The sequence below is a fragment of the Alligator mississippiensis genome, chromosome 2 (assembly GCF_030867095.1).
Source record: "Alligator mississippiensis isolate rAllMis1 chromosome 2, rAllMis1, whole genome shotgun sequence".
Lineage (NCBI taxonomy): Eukaryota > Metazoa > Chordata > Crocodylia > Alligatoridae > Alligator > Alligator mississippiensis.
Window position 1 is genome coordinate 293,730,601 of NC_081825.1, and position 27,923 is coordinate 293,758,523.

Sequence of the window (27,923 nt, forward strand, 5' to 3'; positions counted from 1 at the left end):
CAATGGAACAATCTACATGCGAGAGAAAACGGGCCCCTAAATCTGCTTGTGATTATGGGGGCTAAGCTCTCCCTCTCCCTGTCTCTCTCTCTCTCTCTCTGCCACACACACAGACACTTTTTTGTCTCCCTCGTCACTTCTTAGGCCTGAAAATACGGAAAATAGAATTTCAAGATTAAGAGACTATTATTCCTGTTCACACTCTTCGCTGCCCCAGCTCTGCAGCAGAGACAGCATCGCATAAGTCACTGTCAAAACAACAGACAAACACATTTCAAAAGGAAAAAAATGCTTTAAGGCAATCTGGAGCGCACGTGTCCCAGGGCTATCTCGCAGTCTCCCACCACCGATATGGAAGTGGATGGATTTAACACCTCTTCTCAGCTAATCCAGCTCAGCACCAGGCACCTCTCTCTCTGTCTCTCTGCTCTTGCTAATACATTAAAGATAAATGCTGCATGATGCTTCCCTTTGGACTCTTTCTGGCACTGTGAATTTTACTCCACAATGTATTGCAACAGAAGCCTGGCTGTGCAGGGCACTCTATAAATAAAAGGTGGGGTTTTACACCCCACAATGAAGAGGTACTCTTGTGAGCCAGTGCAGGAAGCAGGATAGATGCACATAACTCTGCTGAGAAGCTCTGCTAAGAAGCAGTAGCCCAATGAGATGCTGCACTAATAGGGTTATATTCCTTCCAGTACCCAACCTATCGCAGGTATCTCTGAGCAGAACTGCATCCTGCCATGTAGACACAGTCCCTTCCTCCATCCTCCAGAGGCAAATAAAGGAGGAAGAGCACAGGTAGTGGACTTCTCCAAGGCCACACAGCAGGTTAGCAGCTCAGCCTGACTTCTGACTAATCCATTTAATCATGCTTCCTCTCATGACTAACCACAGCGTGGACAGACTAATAGTCTTAAGGACTTGATATCAGCCCTTGAGGACTTGATAAAAACACTTGACTTTGGAGTGGACTTTGGCAGACAAGATTCTTTGGGTAAATCCAATATCTTTTATTAGACCAGCTCATATAGTTGGAAAAATTCTTTTTTGCAAGCTTTTGGGTAGAAATACCCATCATTAGGCTGAGGAAGTATCTGCAGTTGGTTTGTGCTCTTCCTGGATGGAATAATAAAGAAGCCAGAAGCCAGTATGCATGGGAGAAAGCCAGTCAGTGAACATGTAAATTGAGATAGTTAATGGGTGGGAGATGGGTAAGGGGTGTCTCTTCTTGACAGACAGCCTGACTGCCCCTTGGCACTCAGAAGCCTTTGTCCTTCCAAACTCTGTTCCTGGCACTTTCAAACATAGTTTCTGAAACACGGAGAAAGCTTGCATGGTCTGCCATGAAAATGCCTGGAGTGAAGCACTCAGAGCTCGTGGACAGAGGTGGTCTCTTTTATTAGACCAACAAGATTTTTGCAAAAAAAATGTCTTTAATTGCAAGCTTTTGGGCACAAACACCCTTCATCAGGCAACAGAGAAAAGATTGTAAAAGTTTTCCTGGGTAGAAATGAAAGTTCATGTTTCATATGAACTTTTCACGTTTCATACAAGCAAGGAAAGCGTATGGAGTCGAGCAAGAAGAGCCAGCGCCATTCATCAGCCAGCAGAGCATGGAGAATACATTGCATTGCCTTTCGGGGTAGGTGCCGCAGGCCCATCCGCCTGTGCTGCCTGGTGGCTTCCAGGACATCCTAGATTGGCCAGCCAGGATCTCTTCTTGGGATTTTGGCTGTGTTTCGGCCCCCTGAAGCTCAGTGACATGCCGCTGAAATAAGTCATTTTCTTGAATCTGACACAGATACAGTTCCTTCCTAAACTCTGGCATGAGATGGCCACAGAGGGGTAGAGTTTTGCTGGGCTCTTCCTTCCACTCCACTTCCAGCAGTTACACCCATTGTCCCCTTTATTTAACTCCAGCAGACACAAGCTTGAGGAACAAGGATTCACCTTTCCATTAACCAGTTCTTTGGACTAGTGATTCCCAACCAGAGTGCCTTGAACTTCTTTTGAGGGGTGCCACGTGAGGTTCTTAGATCAGCCATGCCCGGGTTGATCAGAGCACTGAGAAGCTGTTTTAACCTGATCTAGAGTACCATGGAGTGCCTTGAGGTCCTTCCAAGGGTGGTAAGGGGTGCCACACAATATACCACACAACGTTAGGTGTGCAAATATGAGTCATAGGTTAACCCTGGAGATTTCAAATGGGAATTCATTGTGCCCAAAGTATTCTGCTCTGTTGTGATCTTTCTGAGCTGTCTGCAACCGAAGAATTTCCAGTATTTTTTCTGTTGTCAAAAAAACAAGCGAAAACTAAGAGCTGGTATTTTCTGAGGGGGGCCTTGAGTCTAAGAAGGTTGAGGAACACTACTCTAGATAATCCACCAAAGAGCTACTGGTGACACCCTTATTAGACATCCTGTATAGGAAGTGCGTATCTCCTTGGTTTTCTACCCACTCATCTGTAAGCTGGGGGTGCCATATATGGTGCCATCTTTCCCAAAATTTGCAGCAAGGAAAGCGTTAAAAGATGTTCCCATTCATTTTGAGATGTCAAAAGATCTGTTCGTTCTAAAGGGACTAGCTCCCACTCCCAAAGAACTGGAGGGACATTTTCCTAGTGACTTGAATGCAAGTAGGACTGGGCTGAATTATTTGGGGCATTTCTTGGAAGTAAATTTAATTTGGATGAGGTTACATGAAAGAGCAGTTCATACAAATTCTTGTTCACATTTGAGGGAAGCTTGAAGAAGCAGCAGCCGCTAATGCATTTGATTTTTCACATTGGTTTTTAAAATGTATTTGTTTCCTCTGGCAGTGACTCACTGCACAGCTTTCTTTTCTGTTGTGTCAGGGCAATAAAGAAGATAAATCTGCAATAATTCAGCTCCATGTCTTTAATAAAATCTTGTCATTTCCTCAGAGCCTTTAGGAAAATCCCAGTTCTGCAGCATTTCAAGATTGGTTGGATTTTCCATTTCTCCTTATCACCAGACATGGCAGAAAAAAAAGTAATTGCCAGGGAAATTAATGGCTAAATATAATTGCACTGAAGGAAAATAAAATGTTCCAGTAAGAGAACCAGGACACAATTAACAATGAATGCATTAGAGTTCAATGTATTCTAAGGTCTTAATCCTGGAAGGAGCACTTGGAGGGGCCGGCACCTGCCAACCTCACTGCTGAATCAAGGCCAGAACCGCAGAATGCGCAGATGCAATATATAGTGACTTTTGTACGTTCGCTGTGGCATGGAAGTCTCAATATTGAGTAAATGAAACTTTCCAATGGAGTCTCACTAATTTCTAGCTCACCTGGGCTGATTTTGAGCTGTTGGTAAGCATCAAGCAAAAAGAAAAGGAGAAAAAAAAGGGCTGAAATCTAGAGAAATCTGCCAGGTGAATTCGGTACTGTAAGAGATTCAGGTTCTGGAGTTGTGAAATGTAGCGGCTGGGTTTTTCCCCCCACACCTGTTTCTGTTTTGGTGTTTCACAGCTACTTTCCTGGAAAGGTCCCTGTGAATCTGTTATGCAGCTACACACTGCGTGGATGCTTGCACACTAGATAACTGGCCACACACCCCGACGTTGGTGGGGACATGCCACTGTTATTACTCAATATTTATTTGTATTACCATTGCACCTGGGAACCTTGGTCATAGACTGGGACCCATTGTGTTAGGAGTGGTGCAAGCAGAGAATGAATAACACAGTTCTGGCTTCAAAGAAAAGGGAAAAAACAGGAGCCAGCATGTGGATACATAGAGAAGGGAGAGTGCAAGGGAGCGCGGGGACAATAGTGATCAGTGTGATAATAAGCTGTGCAATAGGCAGCTGTGTTTGCTGAGTGGGACTGGCTGAAAATCCAAGTCTGTGGGCACGGTGCTTGTATGGTGCAGGAAGACAAAGGTGGTTTTCTGCTTCTAGGCTTTCCTGTTTTTGGATCTGGCTGGGCCCTTGATACTAGCCAGTGCAGATTCAGCGTTGCTGGACGTCCACTGGCTGATGACTGCTCCAATGGAGCCAGGACAGCAACTGAGGTTTGCTGCCACATGCCAGTGCTCAGCCATGCCCTCTCCCCTCTTGACCACATATCCAACAGGCTCCCAGCACAATGGGCATCTTGACACATGCCGAGGCACCTCTGTATGCCCCACAGTAATGCAAAAGGACCCATGATCTGGCACTGTACATTTCATTCATACTTTCTAATAACCTACTATGCTAGGATTGCCCGACTCCTTCACCCTGGTTTTCAGTATTTCCAACCATCCCTCTTGAAGTCTTCTACCCAGGATTACACGCCGTGTTTTGGAAATAACACGCACAAACTACATTGCATTCACAAAGCTCCCGCCTCTGTATCTGAAAGGAAAGGGACAGCACTCTCATTCTGTTTGGCAGCTCATTAATAATCTGATCAACGGCTTTAATGCAGGACTTTCTTTTTAAAGTTTTTGAAAGGCTGCAAAAGTCCAGCTCCCAGAAGAGAGAGACCTCAGAAGCTCAGTGTAGTTGTAAAGCTTGGAAAGATAAAACAGAGCATAAATGTCTGCAGAGTGGAAACATGGACTTTTAAACAGCGTTCTTTAAATTTCTCATAATTTTTTTTAATAGCCTAAGACAAGAACTGCCTGAAGAACAAAAGCACAGGGTAATGTTAAGCCTTGGAAGATGAAACAAAGCGCGAGCGGCTGGCAAGGTGGACATTCCCATTTCTTTCTAAATTGCTGAAAAATAAAATAGTATTTACTTCCTATCAGCTGTGATATTGAAGCCAGTTGACTGCTCAGGGGCAAAATCTCACAGGCAGCCAAGCTAGAATTTAGAAACCCTCCAAGGGCAACACCCATGGGTCTAGTCATTAATTGAGCATTCAGTAAGTGCCCAGACTGTTGTGCATTATTCAGCATTGTACTGGCAGTGCCTGAGTATGCTGGATATTAGCTTGACTGCCTCCCTGACATAATATCATTATTGCCATCCATTTGCATACATATGAGGGGAGTGGGGCAGGTTGGTAAAGAGGCAGTTTTAAAAGAAAGTTTTCTTTGCCCATCAAACATGATGACAGTGTCGACGATGTCTGTGGTCCTGGCTGTCCCCATAATATAATAGGTTTGTCCTTACGAAGGGGAGGGGTGATGGATGGAGCAGGTGTATTTTAATGTTAATCATGAGTGCTGCCGGCACCACTCACATTCGGAGGTTTCTCTGCATGTCTCTTTTTTGGCTCCTCCTAAATATGACTTGGATTAAAGGTGGCTTGTTTTACAAGTAAATTTTCCCTCTTCTACCTTTGCTTACAATCAGCCTCACTAGCTAGCAAAGAACTTGATACATCTAGAAAAAATACATTAGACATGTCTATGCTAATTCCCCCACATTAAACCCATCCTGATTGTGCTTGGGGTGGAGAGGGGGGTGGGGAAGGGCCTGATCTGAATGTTGTGGTTTAGACTGATCTATCAAAACCACGAATAAATCAAACTTTGGTGCTAATGCTGTCCGGCTGCCTAATTCCCAGTGAAAACATTCTTCGGTCCTCCCAACAGTCTCGTACAGATGTGCGTATCTTTGCTAACTTGGAGCTTTCAGCAGAGCCTCATTCTGCATCATTTTCTTGTTCATTTTTGCCGCTCACTGTGCTGCCGCTCCTGCTACAATTGGGATACAGCGCAGGGCATTACCACTATGACTCTCAGCATCACCACGGACGATTATTGAACCATTGTGAATTGCACCAATAGCTTGCAGTCACGACTGGGGTCAGGGGAGCTCAAAGAGCAGCAATCTGGTGCCCTCTCCCTTGTGCCCGACCTGCCTTCCCACACCTTATCTTAAATACTTGGCTCGTCCCAGGTCCCTTTACTACCTGTCAGCTAAATTGCTGAGAGCTGTTGTGAGCAATGATTTCTGATCTCGATTCAATGTGTGCAAAATTTCCCAAATCTCCAGCCTGCCATGGTGCTTGAGATTTCAGAAGCTCGGGGCATGCACAAAGTGCCTTCAGACCCCGCAGGATCAGGTCTCATCGGTTGATATTTTCTACTGTGCACTGAGATGGTAGAAAATTGGTATTTCCAGAGTGGGGACATGGGAGTGGGGGTGGCAGCCCTTCCTGGCAGTGAGTCTTACACCTTTCCCAAGAGCCACTTTGCCTGATCTGCTCTGCTTTTTGTTTCCTGTCTTGTGCCCCCTACTTTATTTCCTGCTCAACTTTCTGCTTCCTGCCCTAACTGCTACTCCCCAATCTGTCCCCTCCCTGATCCGTGGAGTGCCGCGCAGAGAGGCTGCCCAGGCTGCTCATGGCACAGGGTGGCCACCCGGGCCCCAGAGCAGGCTGGCAATCTAAAACCTCTTGCTCAAGTCGCCAGTGCCAGCAGGGTTGAATTTTGGCTGTGGATTGTTTTGTGCCTGAAACAGAATTCCCTAATCTGGGCGCTTGGACTTGCACCCAAATCCACTGCTTTGGGTGGCTGCAGCCGTCGTCTCGCACTCCTAACCTGGAGAGGTTGTTGCTCGTATGGACCCCCGCGCTGGCTGCTGGAGCAACGCTGTGGCTGCTGTAGAAGGCAGAGGGCTCCTGGGGGGAAATCTAGAACACATCCACTCCGAGGACAGGGAGCAGCGGTCTGCAGCCCGTTTCCAACACTGATGTGGTCGTTGCTGGAGTACGACATACTGAACCCCTAAACTACATCCACTTTAAGAGGCCCTGTACAATAAAAATAATCCATAAAATCTACAAAAATGGATTTTCCTGAAATTTTAAGGTGAATTATTATTTCTGCACAAATTTATGAACTCAATATGAATAACTGTGGAGCCATATGTATGTATATTTTTTGTCATATTAGAATGAAAATGCCCAGGTTTTTTGTTCTTATTTAGAGGCCCCTCATATGGTGAGGCTCTAAACTGGTAGTTTAAGTAGCTTAAACCTAAACCTGGCACCAGACACGATTACCGGAGAGCTAGGAGCCTCGCTGCAACCTGGGGTACGGACACGCCGCCCTGAACACCCTTTCCTGGCGGGGCTCAGGACGGATCTGGAGCTCTGGCTTGAGGATGGGGCAGAAAGCACAACGGTCTCCCGTGCCAGTTGAAGCGGCTGATCTAGAACTGGGGTCCAGCCAAGTGTGAAGACGCTGCCCTGAAACATGGGGGGGGGGGGGGAGTGTGGGTGCTACCTGCTCTGACACAGGGCAGAGGGACACGCATCTGGAGCAGCGTTCTGGAGCCAAGCGGAAGATGCCGATCTAGAACAGGGGGAGGGGCTGGTCACTGAGGCTCCATCTCTGGTTCACGAAAAAAGCAGGGTGGATCCAGAACATCATGCCAAGAAAGGATGGAGAAGCCCCTGCGGCAGAACCCTGCACCCATGCTCTAGAACCCTGCACCCATGCTCTAGAACCCCTTGCCCCTGGGCCAGGGTCCAGAGCAGGCCCCTAGAGCTCAAGCCGTGCGGTGGATCTAGAACCCCAGGGCACAGATTTGGGAGGAGGGGGTGAGAGCAGCCCCGTGACGTCACTGCGGCCCTAGAACGCGGGCTGGCGAGCTAGAACCGCCGCCGTCCTATCCCAGGCCGCTGGGGTGGGGGTAGGGGGGAGAGCGGGGGTGACCCGCAGTGGTACGGTCCTCCCCGAGGGGGGGCGCTGCTCTCAGCTGAGCGGCCCCTTTAAGACCCGCCGGGCGCCGTACTCTATGTTTACATAACAGAGCGGGCCGCACCACAGCCGGCCCAGCGGGGGGGGGGGGGGAAACGTGAGGCGGTGCAGCCAGGAGGCGGCTTCGAGCGGTTCGCGGAGGCGGGGCGCGCCTGGGTCCCGCCCCCGCCCTCGGCACCTCCCCCCCGGGGCGAGGTGGTACGTCCCCGCCCCCCGGCCCCCCCCCCCCGCTCGGCGGCAGTGGCGGCGGCGGCGGCGCGGGCAGCGCGGAGCGCGGCGGCGGCGGCCCCGGTCGGTCCCGGGTCCGGGTCCGGGTCCCAGTCCCGGCCCAGCGCGGCCCCATGTTTTCGCCGAGCCAGGAGGAGCACTGCGCGCCCAACAAGGAGCCTGTCAAGTACGGCGAGCTCGTCGTGCTCGGGTGAGCCCGCCCGCCCGCCCGAGACTGGCTGGGTCTCGAGGGGACCGCAGCGGTCTACGAGACTGTAGGGTCTGGGTCTGTCAGGGGACTGTAGGGACCTGGACCTTTCAGGCGCTGGCTCTTTACAGGTCTGTAAGGGTCTGGGTCTGCAGGGACCGCACCGCAGAGGTCTGGGTCTATAGGGGTCTATAGAGGTCTAGGTGTATGGGGGTGTGCAGAGGCTGCAGGGGTCTGGGCGTACGGGGGCTGGGTCCGGCTGGGCCGGGGAGCCGGGGCGCAGGAGCGTCGCTGCAGCCCCCGGCGGGGAATGCGGCTCCGGCTGATGTGCAGGTTCGGTGGCCGTGACACCCCCCCCCCACCCCCCAAACCTTTTGTTTCAACAAAAATAACTTGGCGGTGGGTGCTGTGCGGCGGGGCCGGGGAGGCCGGGGTGCGTTGCGCTGCGCTTTGCAGGGCGAGGGGAAGGGAAGGGAAGGGAAGGGAAGGGAAGGGAAGGGGGGCTGCGGAGCAGGTCGCTCCCCGCTCCGGCTGGGCTTGAATTAGGTTGCATAAATCCGTGTTGTGTTGCGGATGCGCGTGGCGTTGTTGTTGTTCTGCGCGCAGCTGGAAGTGCCGTCGCTTTTCAGTCGCTTCTTCAATTTTAGCTGGATTTTGAAAGGACGTGACTGGCAAACAGCTCTGGCTCGGGTCGTGACCGCGGAGGTTGTGCCCGATTTCCCTCCCCCCCCCCACACCCTCCCTCCCCGGGGCCCAAACGCGGTGACTTTTCTTGATTCCTCCGGGCCGAGGACCTCGCTCTTCCCCGGAGCGCAGGTCTGTGCGGTAACTGGAAACTGTAGAAATGAATTTCAATCCACTTGGAGACTTGTTTTGTTTTGTTTTGTTTGAATAGGTTGTCATGCACTTTTCTCAGCTTGCCAAATCGACTGTGGCGTCGCAAACAACTGATGATTTATCAGACTTTTTACAGTCATTTTTTTTCCTGAGATGCGGGGTAGTGCATAAAGGACAACACTTAAAGTTATCAGAGGCCTGATGATGTAACAAGACGTGGAAGAAAACTTCTTAACTTATCAGAGCCTCAGCTCCGTCTCGTTCGGCATATTTAGTTTCCTCTTTGTGTGATTGCAGCAGGCTCGGTAAACTAAACTGCACTTGGGCAGCTGGGAGTGCAAGGGTAGGACAATACCAGAAAAAATGCTCTGGTGTTTACATTTCCATTCGGGCCAAACCTGATCTTATGGTCATAGGTGCAGCTCTGCTTTCCCACCCTCCTTTTAAAAAACAAAACAAAATCTTAATTTCCTGCCCAAACTGCGAATGCTCAGTCGCTGCATCTAGTGCCATAAATAGCACAAAGCAGCATTGAATCACTGCTAGAAACTCTCAGAACAGCTTGAGCATCTGCTCGGAGTTCTAAAAATGTAATCCAGAGTCGGCTTGGCATCTTCTTGTTACCTTTGCACGAAAGCAAAGAAGGGGGGGACCTGCTTCTCCAAAATGAAGCTTCAAACTGAAAAAGTCTCATAATGTCTCTTATGACGGTTATGACAAGCGATAAAAATGACCTGACAGCTCAAATTAGAGAGAGGATTTAATTCTTTTGGTTAGAGGATTGCCTGCCTAGTTTAAATGGTGATGTGCGTTGGCCAATTAACTTTCCTCAATCTTGAGGTCTGTAAGACTAGTTTAATTTAGATGATTATAAGCTGATTTTGTGCATTGAAACCAGCTTATTTTGTAAACCAGTTTCTTAAGTAAAGCATTTTCCCCTTTACCACTCTTCTCTTTTTTCTTTAGTAGTTGGGTGTGTGCCATACCAGAGTTAAAACTTAACAATAGAAGAAAACCCTTCTAATGGGAAAACTATGCTTATTGCCAGAAGATGAATATGTTCATCTAAGAGACTGTCTAGCAATAGTTGTGATTGCTCGTCTGCATGTTAATGCGATAGCAGGGGAAAGCCTAAAGCATTGCGAGTCAGTCACCACTGCAAATACATTTTTAATGTCCTTTTCCCAGTAGTCCATCATGTATTCTGGGTGTACGTGTGTGTAAGTGATGTGACAGTTCGCATTTGGTCAAGATTTTTTTCCCTAGTCTTACAAGACCAATATTGCAGTGAATAAAAACACATTTATGCAAACTAGACCAGACAGGTCATAATAGCTAGCAAAGAAAAGAGATAATCTGCTTGATTGTGAATGGCCTCCTGTAGCGTTGTCTGGTCCCCAGAGTTTCGGGCTTCCTTTCCAGTGCAGGAAACACATTATACCTTTCTCTTGGAGTTCATTTGAAGTAAGCTGCTGTCTCTCCCAATTAATAGACCATTGTTGGAAAAATAGTTGCTGCGAAGGACTAAATGCAAAGAGGAATGATAGGTGAATAGAAAATGAGGCCAATTTAACTGTAATTGTAACTTAATTGGGTAAATAATATATTTCTCTGTTTGATATTTTGGGTATTATTTGCCTTGCATGCCAAAACAAATGGTGATAATTGTAAATAAATATGTTGGGGGGGAAGCAAAACAGAGTCCCCAAGAGCATTGTGCTATGTACTGCTTAGTTTTGAATTGCATTGCATAGACCAGTGGTTTTCAACCTGTGGTCTGCGGATCCCAGGGGGACAGCAGACTATGTCTAAGGGGTCCATGAAAGATGACTATCATCAATCAAAAGTATGTGAATACCCGTGCTTACAATTCAAAGGAACCTACCTCCATTCAAAATGTTGTAGGGGTCCACAAATGAAAATAAAGGTTGAAAATCACTAGTATAAACCAAACCCAGTGTAAGTGCTGCCCAGTATGCTCTTTATTGTCCTTTGTGTATTCGTACTCAACCTTTGCTATTTTCTAGGCATTTTTTTTTACTTAAGGTAGAGGTTCCCACGCTTTTTCCTACTGCGTACCCCCTTCCAGATTTACCAGCTGCCTGAGTACCCCTCCCAGCCTATGTCTTGTATTTTAACTCCTTAAATGCCCATTATTATTATAATGAAAATTAAATCCACCATTACACTATTTCTCCCACGTACCCTGCAGAGATGGCTTGCATACCACAGTTTGGGAACCCTTGACTTGAGGGAACCAGGCTGCTGCCAGTATTCTTAAATCATCTTCCCTCTGTGGGGGCTTCTTCAACATAAATATTCCTTCCCGGTGCTGAATATGATGCTGCTGACCAGTTTTGAGTTTCTCAAATAATTTACTGCCAATTAAAGTATCGTAAATTTAGGAGGGAGAATGGCTGAGAAGCTTGACTTTTTAGCCAGTGGCTCTGTGCCGTATAATAACTTTCTTTTTTGGGGCCTGCTGTAAGACCTGTTGAAATCAAAGGATTTTGGATTAGACCCCTTGTAGGCCAGTTAAGTCCTATAAATTACTGGCTCAAAGACTCTGACCTGTAGCCAGGGCCTGTGTATTATATGACAACTGGAAACAAATCTGTACAATTTAGTGGTTAGTGAAAACGTATTCATTGCTAGCTGTGGTAGAAAACCTAAAGTCTGTGAAGTAAACTTAACATACTACAATGGCTGGATTTTTTTTAAGCGATGCTCGTTAGATGAGTTATTGTCTCTACATTTTTGTGCATGCTGTAGATTATCTGTAGACTTCCAGTTACCTGTTAAGGTGAATGAGGCAGTTAACGCATGGATCATAATGCTAAAAAAGGAGCCATTACCAGCATGTAATCTTAGTTCCTGCATAATACAGGCCATTGCACATCCTTGACTAAATCTAATTCCTGCTTGAACTAGAGAGTGGATATCCAGTCTTGATTTATAGATTCTCCATCATTGGAAGTATTGCAGCCTCTGGGGGGTCGTTTCAGGGATAACTGCGTTCACTAATTGTTAAGGAAAAAATTCTTGATTAGAGTTTTAGTTTATAGGATCTTGCTAAGCCTTTCTCTGACATTGAAGAGTCCTCATTTCTCAAATTTCTGTTCCCCTTGTAGGTTATTACTGGCTGATCCAGTTATAGATTGAATTCCTTGAATCTTTCCCTATGTGGCATGTTTTCTCTAATTTTTTCTTGTGGCTCTTTTATACATACCCCCCCAGCTCCATGTCCCCATCTGTCCTGGCCAGATCTTTCTTAGATTGTGACCTCCAGAACTGGACGTGGTGTTCTAGTAGAAATATCATCAGGGCAGATTCACAGGAAATAATCTTCCTAATCATACTTGATGTTCTTCTGTTTTAAACTAGACTTTTTTTCTCATGACATCACACTGTGATGTTCACCATGACCTCTAAGTCTTCAGAATCGCTGCTTCCTTTCTTGTAAATCTGGCCTATATTCTTCGATGTATGTTTTCTAACATTACTACAGGCAACCCCCGCTTAGCACTCTTAATTGGTTCCTGAAAAACCGTGTGTTAAGTGGAATAGCGTTAAGCAAAACCTGTTTTCTCATAAGAATTAATCTAAATAAATATAATTTGTTACCAGGTGCCAGCAGCAGTAACGTGAGCACTTGGTAGTTCAGGGCCGTTGTTGCCCGCCTGAGCTGCAGAGGCGGTGCTGTCGGTCCCCTCCATGCCGGGCGGGGGGAGAGGGGTGTGTCATGGCCACAGTCGCGGTCGCTCCGGGCGACGGGACTGGGGCACAGTGTCTGGGGCTCCCGCAGCGTGAGTCATAGCCCTGCCGCGCCTGGCTCGGGTGCAGGTGGGCTAAATTGCACAACGAGGCTACATGCTGCCCGTGCGCTGCGGCGCTAGTTTACGCTCCCTGCTCGATGCCTGTAAGTGTTATAACGAAACTCGCTGAGTGCAAAGTGGAATCGGGTATGGATGTAAAATGAGCGTTATAGTGAAACAGCACTAAGCGAAACATTGTTAAGCAGGGGTTGCCTGTATTTGTTTGGACCAGTTGTTTCATGTATTGGTTTACACTTCTTCGTTCGTATCTTCAGACTCTTCCTTTACAGACAAGAGTGTGGTATGCTTAAACGTGGTGCGTACCTCTGTGATAAAGGATAGACTTTGGAGGATGTGAGCTATTGGGACCTTGCTGCTGAATACATGGTGAAGCTGAAGTTCTTCTGTAAGGCTTAACAGAATCAGAAAAGCAGCGAAGAACTTTGGGTTATTACACAAATGTGCACAGAATAACAGCAAGTTGTCAGCCAAGGTGAAGATGCAAATCTATGAGATTTGTGTGCTGTCATCCCTGCTTTATGGTTCAGAAATGTGGACTAGGCATATCAAGAGACTGAACAGCTTCCACATGAGATGTTTGTGTAAGTTCCTGAAAATAGAGTGGGAAGACAGAATACCAAACACAGAGGTACTGGAGCATGCAGGACTGACGCACGTAGAAACTACTTCCCAGAAGAGGAGGTTGAGATGGATCGACCATGTCAGGAGAATGGGAGAAGGCTGTATCCCCAAGAATATTTTATATAGTGAGATTTCAGATGGCTCTAGAAAGCAGGGTTGCTGTTTATGGTGGTACCACCATGTACAAAAATGATAAGTCATTCAGCATCAATATAGAAAGCTGGGAGGAGCACGCAGAATCTCATCCAGTCTGGAGGGAACATCTGGCATTGGGGGCAACTCAACATGAAGCAGCTCTGATCCTGAGGATGGAAGCAAAGCGAGAAAGAAGAAAGCAGAATGCTGCAAATTTGGACTCCAACACAGACAACATGGATCTATGGAAACTTGTAATTAGCTGAGTTGCTCTTGAATTGGGCTCGTCAGCCACAAATGCATTCATCAGGCATCTGACTGTACCTCTTAGCGTGAACACCATGATCCACTGGTTGCCTTCATCTATACATTTGCTTTTGTGGAATATGTTACATGGCAGAGATGCCTTAATGAAGATATTCGAGCAGCTGAAGTTCTGTTGTTGGCTACTGTCTTGTGGTGGCTGTTATTCAAACACATTTTGAGAAACTTCTAAACTGGTGAATAGAAACCTGTACTTGTTTATTCAAAAGGCATAACTGGAAAGACTTGAGTTTTGAAGGTGTTGAATTTTCTTTACTCTGAAGGTATGCTTTGATACCTTTGTGGCTTAGCACTTGGGTTCATGAAGTCAAAGTTTCGAAATTTTTTTATGGCACGTCTTCAAAAATTTTAGCGGATGTGGTTACTTGGCAGGCAAATAGCACAGGCATGGCATAAGAATATAACTAGAACTTCAGACTTGATGCAGCAAAATGGTAATGAGGGTTTGAGGAAAGGATGGTAAGTAGCAGCAATAAGATTATGTGGTTATACACCAAAAGTTTTGTTTAATTTCTTTAGTATAAATGACAGATTTCTTTGTATTTTGCAGGTTTTTTTGTTAGCTGTTCTAAGATTGTGTTGCTAGATTACTCTGTTTTTGGAGCCCTCAAAGCCTGGGTTGGTGTTGAATGCCTTATTCAGTGTTGCCATGTCAGGGTAAAATCCTAATAATGTTTTGCATAATGTTATGCAAAACAGCCATCATTTTCAACCCCTGATTTACTTATTACCTCTAGGTGGATTTTGACTTCCAGCAGAGTGTCAAGCATGTGAACCTGCAATGTTTGTTAGTAAATGGAATTGAGTACATTCCAGATCTTCAAATGTAATCCTGCTGGCATGTACAGCCTCTAGATTGAACATATATGGAAGTGGGATTTCCAGATTTGCAAAGAAAATGGAAAATAGTTTGCATTTACTCAAAAAAAATCAAGTCTGACAAACATTTTCTTGGTTCCTTGCCTTCCTGATTACCATACTTCATAAGGAAACCCTTTTCATTAAAATTGATTTGCAGCCTTCAGTGTTCAACTTAACTTCATAAATGCACTGGTAACTACAGGAGTCTGCTAGTTGCCATTGAACATAGGACTGCAAAGGATCTTGTGGGTTGCTGAGTTCAGTCCCCTGCTATTGCAGGTAGTCACATTACAGAATCATTTTCATAAACGCACTGAGCCTTATTTTGTAAGCAGTTCAGCTTTTTTTAAATCCCTGCCATACCAGTTGGAAGGTTCTTCCTGTACTGAGCCGTTGCATTGGTTAGTAGGCTGCAAAATGGAAGATGCTTAACTCTAGTCATGGCCAGTTCATATCTGTTTTGTTTTTGTGCCAGCGCTCCCCATTCTTAGTAGTTCTTTTTGTTGTCTGAAGGGTGTAGGTATATGTACAGTGTGTGTGTGTGTGTGTGTGTGTGTGTGTGTGTGTGTGTATATACACACACACCTTCATATATGTATTATACATGCACACAAGAACAATTTACACACACACACACGATAAACAAAATAAAAAAAAACCTGCTCTCATATATATGAGAGTGATCCTAGTTGCACTTGACCTTTTTTTTTGCTAGGCTAAACAAATGAAACTTTTCTAGGCAGTCCCCTCATGCAATAAACTTTCCCCCAGATCATTCTCATTTGCCTTTGGTGCACCTGTTCAAATTTCAGGTTATCTTTCTTGAACATGGTTGCCTAGAACTGTACACAGTATTCCAAATAATGCAGTGGTGAGTGCTCGCTCTTGCTCGCTGCTTGGAGTACTTGTCTTTCTGTGTCCTAGGATCAGGTTTGCCTTTTTAGTAGCTGCACTGCATTTGTGACTTATTCATCCTGTTACAACTAGTCTTCCTCTCTGTCCATTGTTTCTAGACCATGAGCTCCCAGCTTATAACAGATGTTGGTAGTACCTAAGAGCATGACCTTAAATTTTATACTATTTGGTTCCGTTTCTATTACTCCTGATCGTGAAGATATTTCTTTCTGTATGATATTCTGATCCTTCTCTATATTGATGATGGCCTCCAACTTCATGGAATTGGCAGACTCTTCTGTTTTGTGCTAAATTCCTTAATGAAAACTTTAGACAAGGTTTGATCTCATGGCTTTTCCCTCAAAACAACCAAACAAACTGTATTTACTTGCATACCACTTGCACCCATCCTCCCCCAAATCAGCCCTCCAGATTGGGATGTGTGGTTTAAGTGGGGAAGCTGATTTTTCGTAACCAGAATAGAAGCATAAAGTCACTGTGTTGCAAAATGACTGCCAGCATCTGATGAAGTGAGCTCCAGCCCATGAAGGCTTGTGATTTAAAAAAAAAAAAAAAAAAAGATTTTATTTAATTAGTCTATAAATGTGCACATCTGTCCTGTCTTCTGACTACTTCCACCTTACATGGCTAACTACCTCTCTCTGTCACCTGGAGGGCCAGAGTTCAGTGAAGGTAGAAGCCATTTTGCAATGCAACCTCTCCATGAGAGCCAGCCCTAGGCCATGACTTTGAATAGATCTTTTTCTACATTCTGCTTTCCAAAAACAAGTGTATGTATCCTTGTCTTTTAATGGGGTGCTGCATGGTCCGTGAGAAAACATGGTAAGAGTGGTGAATGCTAGGCTCCTGACAGCATGTTGACTTGAAGGAAAGGAGAAAACTTAATGGATTTAAGGACTTTGGCTTCAATTCCTAAGAATGCAAGGAGTGTGGTGGAAGCAGTACATACATGGCTCACAGAGTGCATGTTTGTGCAGTGTGCTTTGATTTTGTCTGGAGAATACCATACAACGGGCTTTATGGAAACCTTATCTAGTAGGGAGAAGGGAAAGCAAAAATGGTCTCTGTCCTCATCCGCCAGCTCTCCCCTTACCTAGCTATCCTTCAGGTCCCGATAGTGCAAGGAAGCTGGAGCTGGAGTCAGGATTCATAGATTCATAGATGTTAGGGTCGGAAGGGACCTCAGTAGATCATCGAAGAAGGTGCTAGCATGGCCTAATGTGCAAGTGATCTTGTAGTGGCCTTGCCTGGCTCCCTTCCCCTCTCCTGCTTCCCCAGCAGGCAAACAACACAAGTTAGGGATATTGCCTTGTAGTAGGGATTTAGGTTGTAGCCGTGTTGGTCTAAGGATATAGGCAGACAAGGTTCCTTGGGTAAATGTGATATCTTTTTTGCCTTGTAGTAGGCACTCTCCCAAGTGGCGGAGTAGTACTTCTTAAAAATGACTGTTGTGATATTTTTCAGATAAGTTACAGGCTCAGAGGCAAGTCAGTCCATCTTCTGGCCAGACTAATACTTCTAAATAAACTCTTTCCTCCCCCTGCTAAAGCTTTCATAGCACTGAAAGCCAGCTTTGGCAATGTCTGCAAGGGCTATTTAGATTCTAAGTCTGTCTACACTAGGACTTTACAATGTTAATTTCTTTCTTAATGTGTTTAAAAAGACATGCTAGCTTAATGCATTTTGTTTGGATGGCAGGGGTAACTTCTAGGCTTTCTCAAATGACCAAGTGTTGCTGATTTTGACGGTAATTAATGATCAGAAACTAAACTTCTTACCTCCCCTAGGTTTTTACACTTGCATTTTTTTTCCCCTCTTGATGAGGACCGGCACTTTGGAAGGCATAAGCAACTATCTGCCTCATTTAACACTTGTCTTGTGATAAATAGTTTGCCAAGGGTAAAAGTTGGGGCTTTGCAATTTTTGTAAAATTGCACATTCAACTTCTGCTAAATGATCCACAACTGTTAGACTCTGGTGCTGAGCAAAATATCATTCAGCAAGAAACTTTCCACAGCTTCCGAGGGCATAGTTGATCTCAAAAAACCCCCTCAGTTGATTTGTTTCGCTAGCAAAATGGCTAATAGAGCAAAATCACCCCTCTTCTTCAGGTAGAGATGGGAGGGAAATGCTGTGTTTCTAGAACTGGAATATTGTATTGGCTCACACACAACATGCACTTTCCACAGCTGATTTTTTTTTTGGGGGGTGGGAATTGGGATGCACATGATTTGCAAGGAAAAAGGCTCCCCACAAGGCTGGGAATTTGCGGGGAGGGCAGTGGTGTTGGTAGCATTAATTGGTGGGGCTGTGGGAGCTGTGGCAATGAGTGCTTCACTGCTCCTTTCCTCCTTACCTCCTCTGCACACTTGCTTTCTATCTGGATCTGAGGGGTGCCCCTCCTCCCCAGCTGCATGCCAGATCAGGACAGACCATGGAGTTGGTCCATGGTCAAACCCAGCGTGCCAGGTCCAACCCAGTCCACAGCTCTGGAAGCAGTACATGGAGTGCCAGATTGGGCCCTGCTGCATGGCCCCCAAACCTCTGCTACTTGCCTACAGTCCAAGTTAAATATTTATTATTCTTCTTTCCCCCTCTTTAGGGCCTTGCAAAAATAGTGTGCACGTTTATGTTCAAGGGTGTGATATATGTGAGAGCTCCTCCTCCTCCCTTGCCCCAATAACTCATTACTGCCATGGGATTTGGGCACATCATAGGTCTTCTCTGACTATAGACAGCAATTAGTATGCTTTACAGTGATGGAACTAGTCGTATGGGTGTTTGGCTGTCTCTTAGTTTAATGTGTTAGACGTTTCTTATGCCAGCGTGGCCTGCAGGATATATGTGCCCCAGTGAATTACAGGGTAACACTCATCTGTCATATGCAGCAGTCCTAACAATAGCTATATTGCAGCATAGTTGAGCAACTATATAGCTGGCTGCCCGGTTTCCTGCTATTGTTATGAAACCAGTGTAAAGCTGAAATATAGTGCCTTGCTCACTGAAGGATGCAGGGACAAGTGAAAAATCATCTGTGATGGATGATCAGTCTGTGTGAAAGGAAAGGAGGCCAGGAAGTGTTGTGGTCTGGTACTTGAGTATGGTCATGTTAACTGCCCTCTGCTGTTACACAGTCGGACACAATTCTAGTTGCCCGGGCAAGCAACTTTGCCAATGCATCCTTTTTATAAAAGGGGAAAAACAGTGTTGGCAAAGTAGATAACTTTGTTCCTTCCCTGGGTGAAACTCATGGAAAGCTTTATTATTCACGTTACAACTGCCATGCTTCTGTTCACGAGGCTTGCAACTTAACTTTCAGTCTGATAAGCTTGTATTTCATTTTATTTCTGAATCCAGTAGGTCAAGTTATCCTCTCGTAAAAGACCTTTAAAACAGTACTGCCTAATGAGCAGGTAGACTTTTAACAGCTGAATTGCTTTCCTTAAGGGCATATAAATGTCATTGGAGATGACTCTTGCTGACTGTGAGGACGATTAGTTACCGTAAGAAACTAAACAAACTGAAGCACGCGAGATCTCGTGTTGTGTAGTACAAATAAAAACCCAGCGTGCAGAGTCCCTGGGGTGTCCTGATAGGAACTAGGATAGAGCTTATTTCATCTGGCTAGTGGAGTTAATGGGCTGAAACTTGCATTTATGTACGGTTGCGCTCTTTCACACGGTATAGCGTAACTTTGACTTTGACTGCCTAAAATTGCTGACTTCAGAGTCGTAAATGTACACTACTTCATAGTCCTGTTTCAGTGGAAATAAGGTTGCCATAGGTGATAGATTGCATTGTTGAGAAGGGTATTAGTAGCAGAATAGTTTGTTCTCTTCTTGGCATGCCCTATGTCATGATCCTATCATTTTGGAACGGATGGATGTCATCTGACATTTTTTTAAATGACTGGCGGATTGGCCAATCAACAAAGCTCTTCTTTGCCTCAAGGCTGCTATCATCCTCCCTCCCACTTCATGTCCTACCTCAAAGCAGCTGCAGCATGCACTCATGGTTCCTGGGGGGCAGCGAGGGGAAAGCAGCGCTCTTGTTGAGAAGACGGCACACGGGATATGAGGGGATCTTTCCCCCCGGTGTTTGAAGTGTCTTGCCACAGTTGTCTCTGTTTCCATGCTGGAGGCTGCTTAAACCATGTTTTGAATTGCCAGTTGCCAAGCCTCTGGGAAGGCAGGATGCCATGGAGTGAGCTCTTTCTGTCTTGTCGTGTTAGCGTGTGGGTATTGTGCACCTTCGTTTCTGGCAATATTCCCAGGTTAGGCCCCCTGTAAGTAGAAAACCAGTCTTCTAGGCTTGATCTTGCCTAGATTAATGAAAGCAGTAAATCCCAAACTTGAAAGGGATCCTTAAATAGCAGTAACAGACCACTTATCTTGGAACTGGTGACGTGACTTCTTAGATCTTCTCTGAATTCAGAGAAAATAATTGAAGATCAGAAACTTGCAGTTTCCACAGATACTAGCTGTAGATGCCACCTATTCTTCTCCCAGGCAAGTCTTCTATTTGCTGTTTAACAAGGTGCCTTATTGGACAGCTTTTAAGTTATTTGCCCTTGGGGCTTTGGTTTGGGTTTTTTAAGACGCCGAGACTAGCCACTTCAGTTGACTAGCGGCAGGTCTGATTAGTTGACCCCTTGAAAAATCTAAGGAGGGCTCAGCACAATTCTCCCAAAAACAAGCTAAATGAGATCTGCCTCTTTCTCTTGCCTTTGGGGAGCAAGTGTGCTTTCTCTGAAGTACTTCTACAGGCGACTAGTTATGGGACCAAAAGGGCTTTAACTTTTGGATTCTTTTTTGCCCTACCTGGAAAAAGCAAATGCCAAGTACTGCCACTGGATTGCTAATTTAGCCCTGCCCCTCTCTCTTATGCACTTTCTCCCAAAGTTGCAACTCTTCCTCTCCAAGTTGTAACAGCAGCCAAACACGTACCTAGTTCTGCTCCTGGTTTTATGAACTGGTAGCACACAGACCCCACTATAACATACCAACAGCTTTTCTGGGCAGGGATCTCCAAGACTCCCAGGAAAATCTCAGTGTTGCATATAGTTCTTTTCCAAAGAAGCTGAATGCTGTATTAGAAAATACACCAACTGTAGGCTGTTTTGACTTCTGTAATTCAGTCCATTTTCTGATAACATAATATACTAGAATGGAAAACTTAAGTGGTTTATGCACATCAGACTGCTCCACAATTGAACTGAATTTATGAAATGGGTCTCTGACCATGCACTGCTAATTAGCATAAGCAGACATGTCTTAAGGTAGGTTCTACAAAATCCTCCCATACTGGAAATTGTTTAAATCCATTGCAGATGGAAATGATTTATGACATCATGGGCACGTCTATACATAACGCTTTAATGCTCATTAGCTTACGTTAATGCTCATTAAGGGTGCTTATCTGCACTTGTGCATCTTTAATGCACATTAAGAATGGCAAATTTAGACTATTTGCTCCTAAATTTGGTTTCTACACATGCAGGTATCAAATTTAGGTGCAAATAGTTAAAGCGCATTAACACGTGTAGATCTGTTAAAGTGCATTTAACACTGTGTGTGGACTGATTTGGGACTAACTTTAGTCCCAAGTCAGTCCATACACACAGCCTTAATGTGCCTTAACACCTGCATGTGTTGAAGGTGGCCTAAATCCACATAATGCGCATTAAGCTAACGTGCATTAAATTTAGGCGCGCTTAAATTAATATGTAGATACGTCTCATGTTAAGCAAACGGATCGGCTCTCTGATCAGGAGTCGACTCACTGTTTGTGACTGAAGTAAGCCGCTTCTTCTTTTGATGCACTGACCATGAAGCAGCAGGCAAAGAAGTTGAATTTTTAGTGTTAGCTAAATTCTTCTCGCAGAATCCTTTTTTCAGCCCCAAGCCAGAAACAACATGTGCTGCTTTCTTAAGTCCCAAGCAGAATCTGCAGAGTTGGCAGTTTGGAAAAAAATCAAATGCTCTCTCTTGTAAACTGATCCTGTTTGATATAAAAATGAGTGAGGTGATACCACCTGATGACTAAGGATTGACTCAATTTGAGATTTTTGTGATTTTTCACAGAAACCATGAAAAAAGGTAGTTTCCACAATCACCCCCAAAACTTCTCCCTCTGCTGCTGGTTGGCTGAGAGCTGCATTTGTGTGGGCCCATCCCTTTCCACCAATCGGCGACAAGGGATCAAGCCCTCTCCACCAGTCAGCGACAAGGGCAGGGGCTTGTCTAGGTTCAAGTTAGTAAAAATGTGTAATTGAGTTACCAGCTAATAATCAATCGGAGATTACTTTATATATGAATCCCTTGTGTTGTGTTTAATCTCTTAGACTTTACACTTAATATATTGTTGGCAATAGCAATCTTTCATCCATTAGAAAGGCTGAACTCCAGTGATGATCTGATAGCTGTCTAAAAGCTTTTTCTCTCTTGCTCTACCCCTGCCATAAGTTCTTAAGTAGAACGCATCTGAGGGATTGGAAAGGTTGTTTATCCGGATTTTTAACAGCTATTTTCCTCCCTCTTAAATGGTTATATTGCTACACTACTTTAAGATGATCTGTAAATAGACTTAATGCATCATCTTTCTCTCTGCCGCCTTGGGTCATCTCATGCAGTTTTCTTGAAACCTTACAAATCTGGTGGTAGAGCCTGCAAAGAAACCTAGGTGTTAGTCTCTCTCTTGCTACAGTGTGTGGACATGGGCAAGGTATGTGGCATGGCTTGCACTGCCTGAATCTGGAGTAAGAAACTGAAGTTTTCTGTCTCACTTTTGGTTTAATTTTTCAACTTGTTTAAAGGTTCATTTTAAGCACTAAATGCTGAAATTTCAATCCTGCATTTGCAGGACTGTGTGGTGGGGGAGTGAGTACCATATTTATGTGCCATATTGCTATGGCTTGTGATGGGACACTAGAGATGCCTGTTTATTGAGCAACACATTCCTTCAAAAATGTGCATTTCTTGTTTATTGTTCTTGGAGTGAAGCAGGCGGACATCACCAGCAGAAAAGCTGAGCAGGGCTCAGTGGTAATCTTTGCATCCCACGCTTCAAGGTTCATGAAACTACTTGGAGGTTCTCAAACCAGTTGAGATAAAAATTGACTGAGGATAGGAGGGGAGTCGAGCAGCTGGACTTTGATCCACTTCGATGTTTGAAGATGGCTCATTTGATCCTTTCTCAAATACGGAGGTTCAGAAATTAGTCTGGATATAGCCCACAGAGAGAGATGCCATGTTCTTGGGAATGAAGGTTTGCTTCTTGTCCTGTTCTTTCATTTTTTGAGTCTGCTGCATCTCTGAGGAGCGCATGCATGTATTTGAGAACCTGCCATGTATAGCAACCCCTTCCATTAGTCGAGTGTCAGGATTTGTCTGTCACCCTGTACTCTGCTGAGAGATGACTTTTGTTCTCGTTGGATTTATAGAGCCCCCTGTTGAATTGCCTGAGAAGTTCTGCTGGGTTTTTTTTTCTTTCTCAGACTGATGATTTTCATTTCACTAGGTTGATAGAAAATAATAAAGATGTTCCCATATACTCTCTCCATAAAGCTGAAGTCCTACTATGTCCCTGTCCTGTTGCTGGCTCCACTCGGAGAACAATTTTATTCCCCCTGGCTGTTCTGGGGGAAGCTAAGCATCATGGTCTGCTAATACGAGGTGTCTGGAACGGTATAGACTAAGTATAATAAAATCACTGAGGTCCAATGCTCTCCTGCAGTCCACTGAGAGATGGAAGTTCACATGGTGCTGCTGGGTTTAGTTATGAGGCTTTCTTGCATTTCCATTAGTTTATCTCCGGAGCTGGCAGCATTGGGATTGAGTATTCATCACCCGGTAGATTGAATACACTCACTAGGACTGGTTGAAAAAAGTTCTTTCATTGTGTGAAAGCATTTCAACATCTGCCTTTCCTGGAAGGTTTTGACTTTTCAGCCGCCTTTTCTTTTAGGTAATTTTTTACACAAAACAAATTCAGATTTGGAAATGACACAGCCCTTGCCCTCACCCTCCTTTAATCCTGTATATGGCAAGGTTTTTAGGCCAAACTAAACCTCCCATGATTTCCCATAGGTAAGTATTCCCTTGATGCAGTGCAGCATCCAAATTAAACTCTGCAGTTTGGTGCTTTGGAATTATTATTTTTTCTTTAGGAGGTAAAAATGCCCCTTTTTAACGAGCTGTAATCCTGATCTGTGGCCAAATGGCGCAAAGGAGAGATCTGTTCAGAGACTATTCAAATATATGGAGATTTATAATCAAATTTGAGTCTCTCCATCACAGATTTTAAGGCTTACTCCTCTGGGCTGAACTACTTCAAATTTTGGATGCAAAAATACTAAGCATCTTGGTGAAAGACTGCCTGTTGTGCAGAAGCAGTTATGGAGTTTCAGTCCTTCTTAACCTCTGGCCCTGAAGACGGTGGTAGAATTGTTCTGAAAGTAGTTCTTTTTGCTTAAACCAGGCATTTTCAACCTTTTTGGGTTAGTGTACCCCCAGCAGCCGGATGCGGAGCAGTGTACCTCCAGTGGCCAGATGCCGAGCAGGGAGCTGGCGTGTGGTTGAAAATGGAGTGGCAGCAGCTACCACGTTTTGACTTTCCTCCACCCCCACATGTCAGGCCAGGTGGACAGTGGCAGGTACTGCATGCGTAGGGACCTACCTAAACGGGCAAGATGAAGGGTTTTTTGCGACACACAGAGCCACTTCTGTTGGCATTTCGTGGCGGCCCTGCCCCTTGCTGCTAATTGGCTAAGGCAGCCTTGGAGGCCTCATCCCTCGCTGCTGATTGGCAGAGAGGGAGCCCTTTGTGCAGCCCTGCCCCTCACTGGAGAGGCCCTGGCAGGGGAGGCCCTGCCTCCCACGGGGGAGCCAACATTTTATTCTTGCTAAGTTGCTTTTTTTTTTTCATGTAATTCCGTGGGAGACTGCAGGAAACGCTGTTTTTCACACTGATCGTGGAAACCACGTTTTTTGTTTGCAGTCACGTTTGCAATAGCGTGATTTAAATAGGTTCTCGTTCACGCATAAAATATTTTTGGCCGGGGGGGGGGGGTGAACTCTGTAAAGCCATGGCTGGCTACTTCACTTCACATCAGCGCTTCCTATCCCTAACTTTCTTTCTTTTTTCCTGTAATCTCTAACCAGATCTCTGCTCAGCCTGGCTTCCTCTATGATGTCTTTACCTTTAAAAAAAAAAAAAAAAATTCTTCCCTAGAAGAAGCCCAGATTTTTACAGGGTTATGTATGAGTCTAGCGGCTTTTTCAGCCCTTTTAAGCTGGCTGACCAGAAAAGCAGTCGTAGAGTATACTTTTCTTTACTCTAGTGGTTACATGTTTCTGGTGCACACTTTCTTGGGGGCCACAAAAAGCTGGATTTCCAAAAAAATTACCTGCAAATAAATCGGTAGATGAATATGGTTTTAGTTTCATATGGTTTTAGACTTACTTTCTGCTTGTCAAACTTAATGCTGCTAGTAGGGGTGACTTTGTATGTGTTGGAATAAATAAAGGCAAGTTCTCTAAAATTTGAGTTCAAAAAGTTTCTCTGTGGAAGCAGGCAGCCTGGATTAACACTACAAATCGATGTAAACTGTAGTCTCTGTAGTGATGAAGTGCCCTTGAAAGACACAAATGTAACACTGAATCTCTGGAGTTTTCAGTGCTTGTGTCGGTACAAAAGCAGTCTTGTATTTATTGGATGTATAACTGACCAAGGTTGTCTTTTATTAAATCTCTGAAAAGAGAGTATATGTGCAGTGGTCTGTGGATGATGGGACTATAAAATAATCTTCAATGATGCAGACATTGGCTGGATTGCAGGAAGATTAAACAGCGAAGCTCTGGCACTTCATTCTGCCATCAAAGGGGTATCTTAAGAGGATCTATAAGCGTTGAACGTGAGGAATGCAGCAAGCAGGTGATTTAGACTCCGTTCTTAGGAAGCGCACACGGGGCATCTACAGGAGACATTTACTATTCACTAAGTAGCTCTGCAGTTAACGTCTTGGCATCTACACGTGCAGGGCAGTTAGGCTGGAGGAAACTAATTAACTCTGATCCTGCTTCAGTTTTTTTTACTCCACAGCAAAACACGTGTAGACTCTGACTGAGGTGTGTGGCTGGGGCATGAGGGTGCTTCAGTGTGGGGGGCTGCCTGCCAGCTAGCCCCACACTGGAGCACCCTCGTGCCCCAACCAGCCCCTCCGCAGCACGCTGAGCCAGGCAGGAGCAGCCCCGGGCTGGTAGACTGACCCCTGGGGTCGCCTTCCAGCTGGGGCTGTCCCCCCTGGCTTAGTGTGCTGCAGTCCTGGATGCACGTTCAAATGGCATGCCTGGGAGCGATAAACTCTGGAGTTTATAGCTTCACATTAATATTGCAGGTATGGATGTGCCCTCAGACTTCTAGATATGACTGCTTACCCGTGTCTGTTTTCAGTGGTAGGTTTCAGTAAAGCTTTCGCATCCCTGTTCATGCACGCCGCTTGGAATAATTTATCAAATATAATCTTTCAAGCAGAATTTGATATGGCTGTAGTATTTGAAGAATTGAAACTTTTGCCAGTACAGATCTACATGTTTGAAATCTGTTTACATTTTTGTGTTTCTATGGATGCCAAACACAACACTATCTGATAAAGAAAGCTGCTGTCTAGGAAAGCATATGCATCTGTAACGTCGTCTTTTAAGGTTCTACCTTACCCTCTGCCTGACTTCAGACTAAAATGACTCTCTCTCAAACAAACAGTCAATCATGCAAAGCTTTGCGTGTCTGGGGTGACAAAATGACTTTCTGCTGTTATTGTGGGTTATGGTAAAAAAAAAAATCTGAGTAGTTGTAGGTAGAAGCATAATGTCTTAAAACAATAAAGCAAGACTTCATATCTGCAGGTAGCTGAAACAGTGTCTCTGAAAAACACTTTCTACTTGCTGATTTATTTATGTATTTTGGATCAGTTCTTGAGAAACTTTGCTTTGCCTCATAAACAGTGAGATTAATACTTCTGTTGACTCCTGTTCTCTCCTGAAGTTTAAGGACCAAAATGCACACATGGTTGCTTTGCTTTGCATGGGTGCTGTTTCTAATCGTAGGATTGCTTAGCTTTCTAGTTAGCCTTTTAAGCCTAAATACATTTTCCTTGAATTTTGTTTCCTTGGCTCTTTCTGTAAGCATGTCACCTTCCATTCTCTTATTTTTCTTCTGTACGCTGTAGTCGAAGGCAAAGAAATACTTTTTCTTTGCTGCCCCCTGCCTTAGCAAGACGAAGCACTTCATCTTATACTGAAATTCAGGCTGTACATGAGGAGAGAGAATACAGTTAGAAACCTCTCTACCAGGCACTGAATACCAAAGGACTAAATATGTTGGTCAAAAAAATTTAAAGAAGGAGAAATCCTGCTGCTTTCTTCCCTATAGCTATAGGACATGAGATCTCTGGGACTCCTACTGGATTAATATATTGGGTTCTTGCTCGGACTTGGGGATGGCATGTAAGTAAATTCGATCTGGGTGATACATGTCTGAACTGGAAATGCTTGCCCCAGTCTGGCTGCTGGAGGGGAGCAGGAGCACACTTTTCTCCCACTGCACTTTTCTGATCCTGTTTGAAGCGGGTTAGACTGCTCCAGGTAGTGTCTTTGAATGCTTGCGCAACTGTTGCAGTAGTAGAAATAAGAAAAGTGCTTGAGTAAATGAAGCTGGAATAGCTGCAGGTGTGCAAGAGGAGAACTCATCCCGTCCTCTGTCCTCTCCCATCTTCTGTTCCTCATGCTAACTTCTTGCATTAGAGCCAATGGTTCTCTCAAGTTAGATTCAAGACACCCCCTTGGAAAAGTGCCCACTGTTAGCTTTTCACTCTTCTGACTACAAGGAAATAATGGAGCAAGCAACTCAGATTGCAGCAGGTCAGAAGAATGTTTTTGATGCTGTGGATTCCTATTTGAAATCTCTGGATTTTACCTTGTGCAAGTGCTTGAACACCTAGCAGTATTAATATTGCCTGGCACCCCATAACAGCCTTTGTAGGATGTGGGGTAACACAGCTTACTATTTTGAGAATCTCTGCATTATAGTCTAGATGCCCAGTTCTGTGAAATGCCTTACTGTGTGTATATGTTGTCTGTCTTTTACATAGACAGAATAAAGGGTGGGAGGGGAAAGAAAACTGAAGTGACTCACCAGAGATGTCATAGGCCAGGATTAGCATGGAGCAGAGTACTGGAAGTTCAACAAAAATGGTTAGAAAGCTGGGGAACATGACTTATCAGAAGAGGCTGCGGGAACTTGGCTT

General features: G+C 44.9%; 1 protein-coding gene across 1 annotated transcript in view; it reads left to right on the plus strand.

The window, feature by feature from the left end:
* Nucleotides 1–7,930: 7,930 nt before the first annotated feature.
* The window catches only part of PELI2 (pellino E3 ubiquitin protein ligase family member 2), a 123,691-nt gene continuing 103,698 nt past the window's right edge, over nt 7,931–27,923 (plus strand). Inside the window, exon 1 of the mRNA XM_059723345.1 lies at nt 7,931–8,093. Within this exon, the coding sequence (XP_059579328.1) occupies nt 8,017–8,093 (77 nt within the window). The 5' untranslated portion in view covers nt 7,931–8,016. The remainder of the gene's footprint in view (nt 8,094–27,923) is intronic.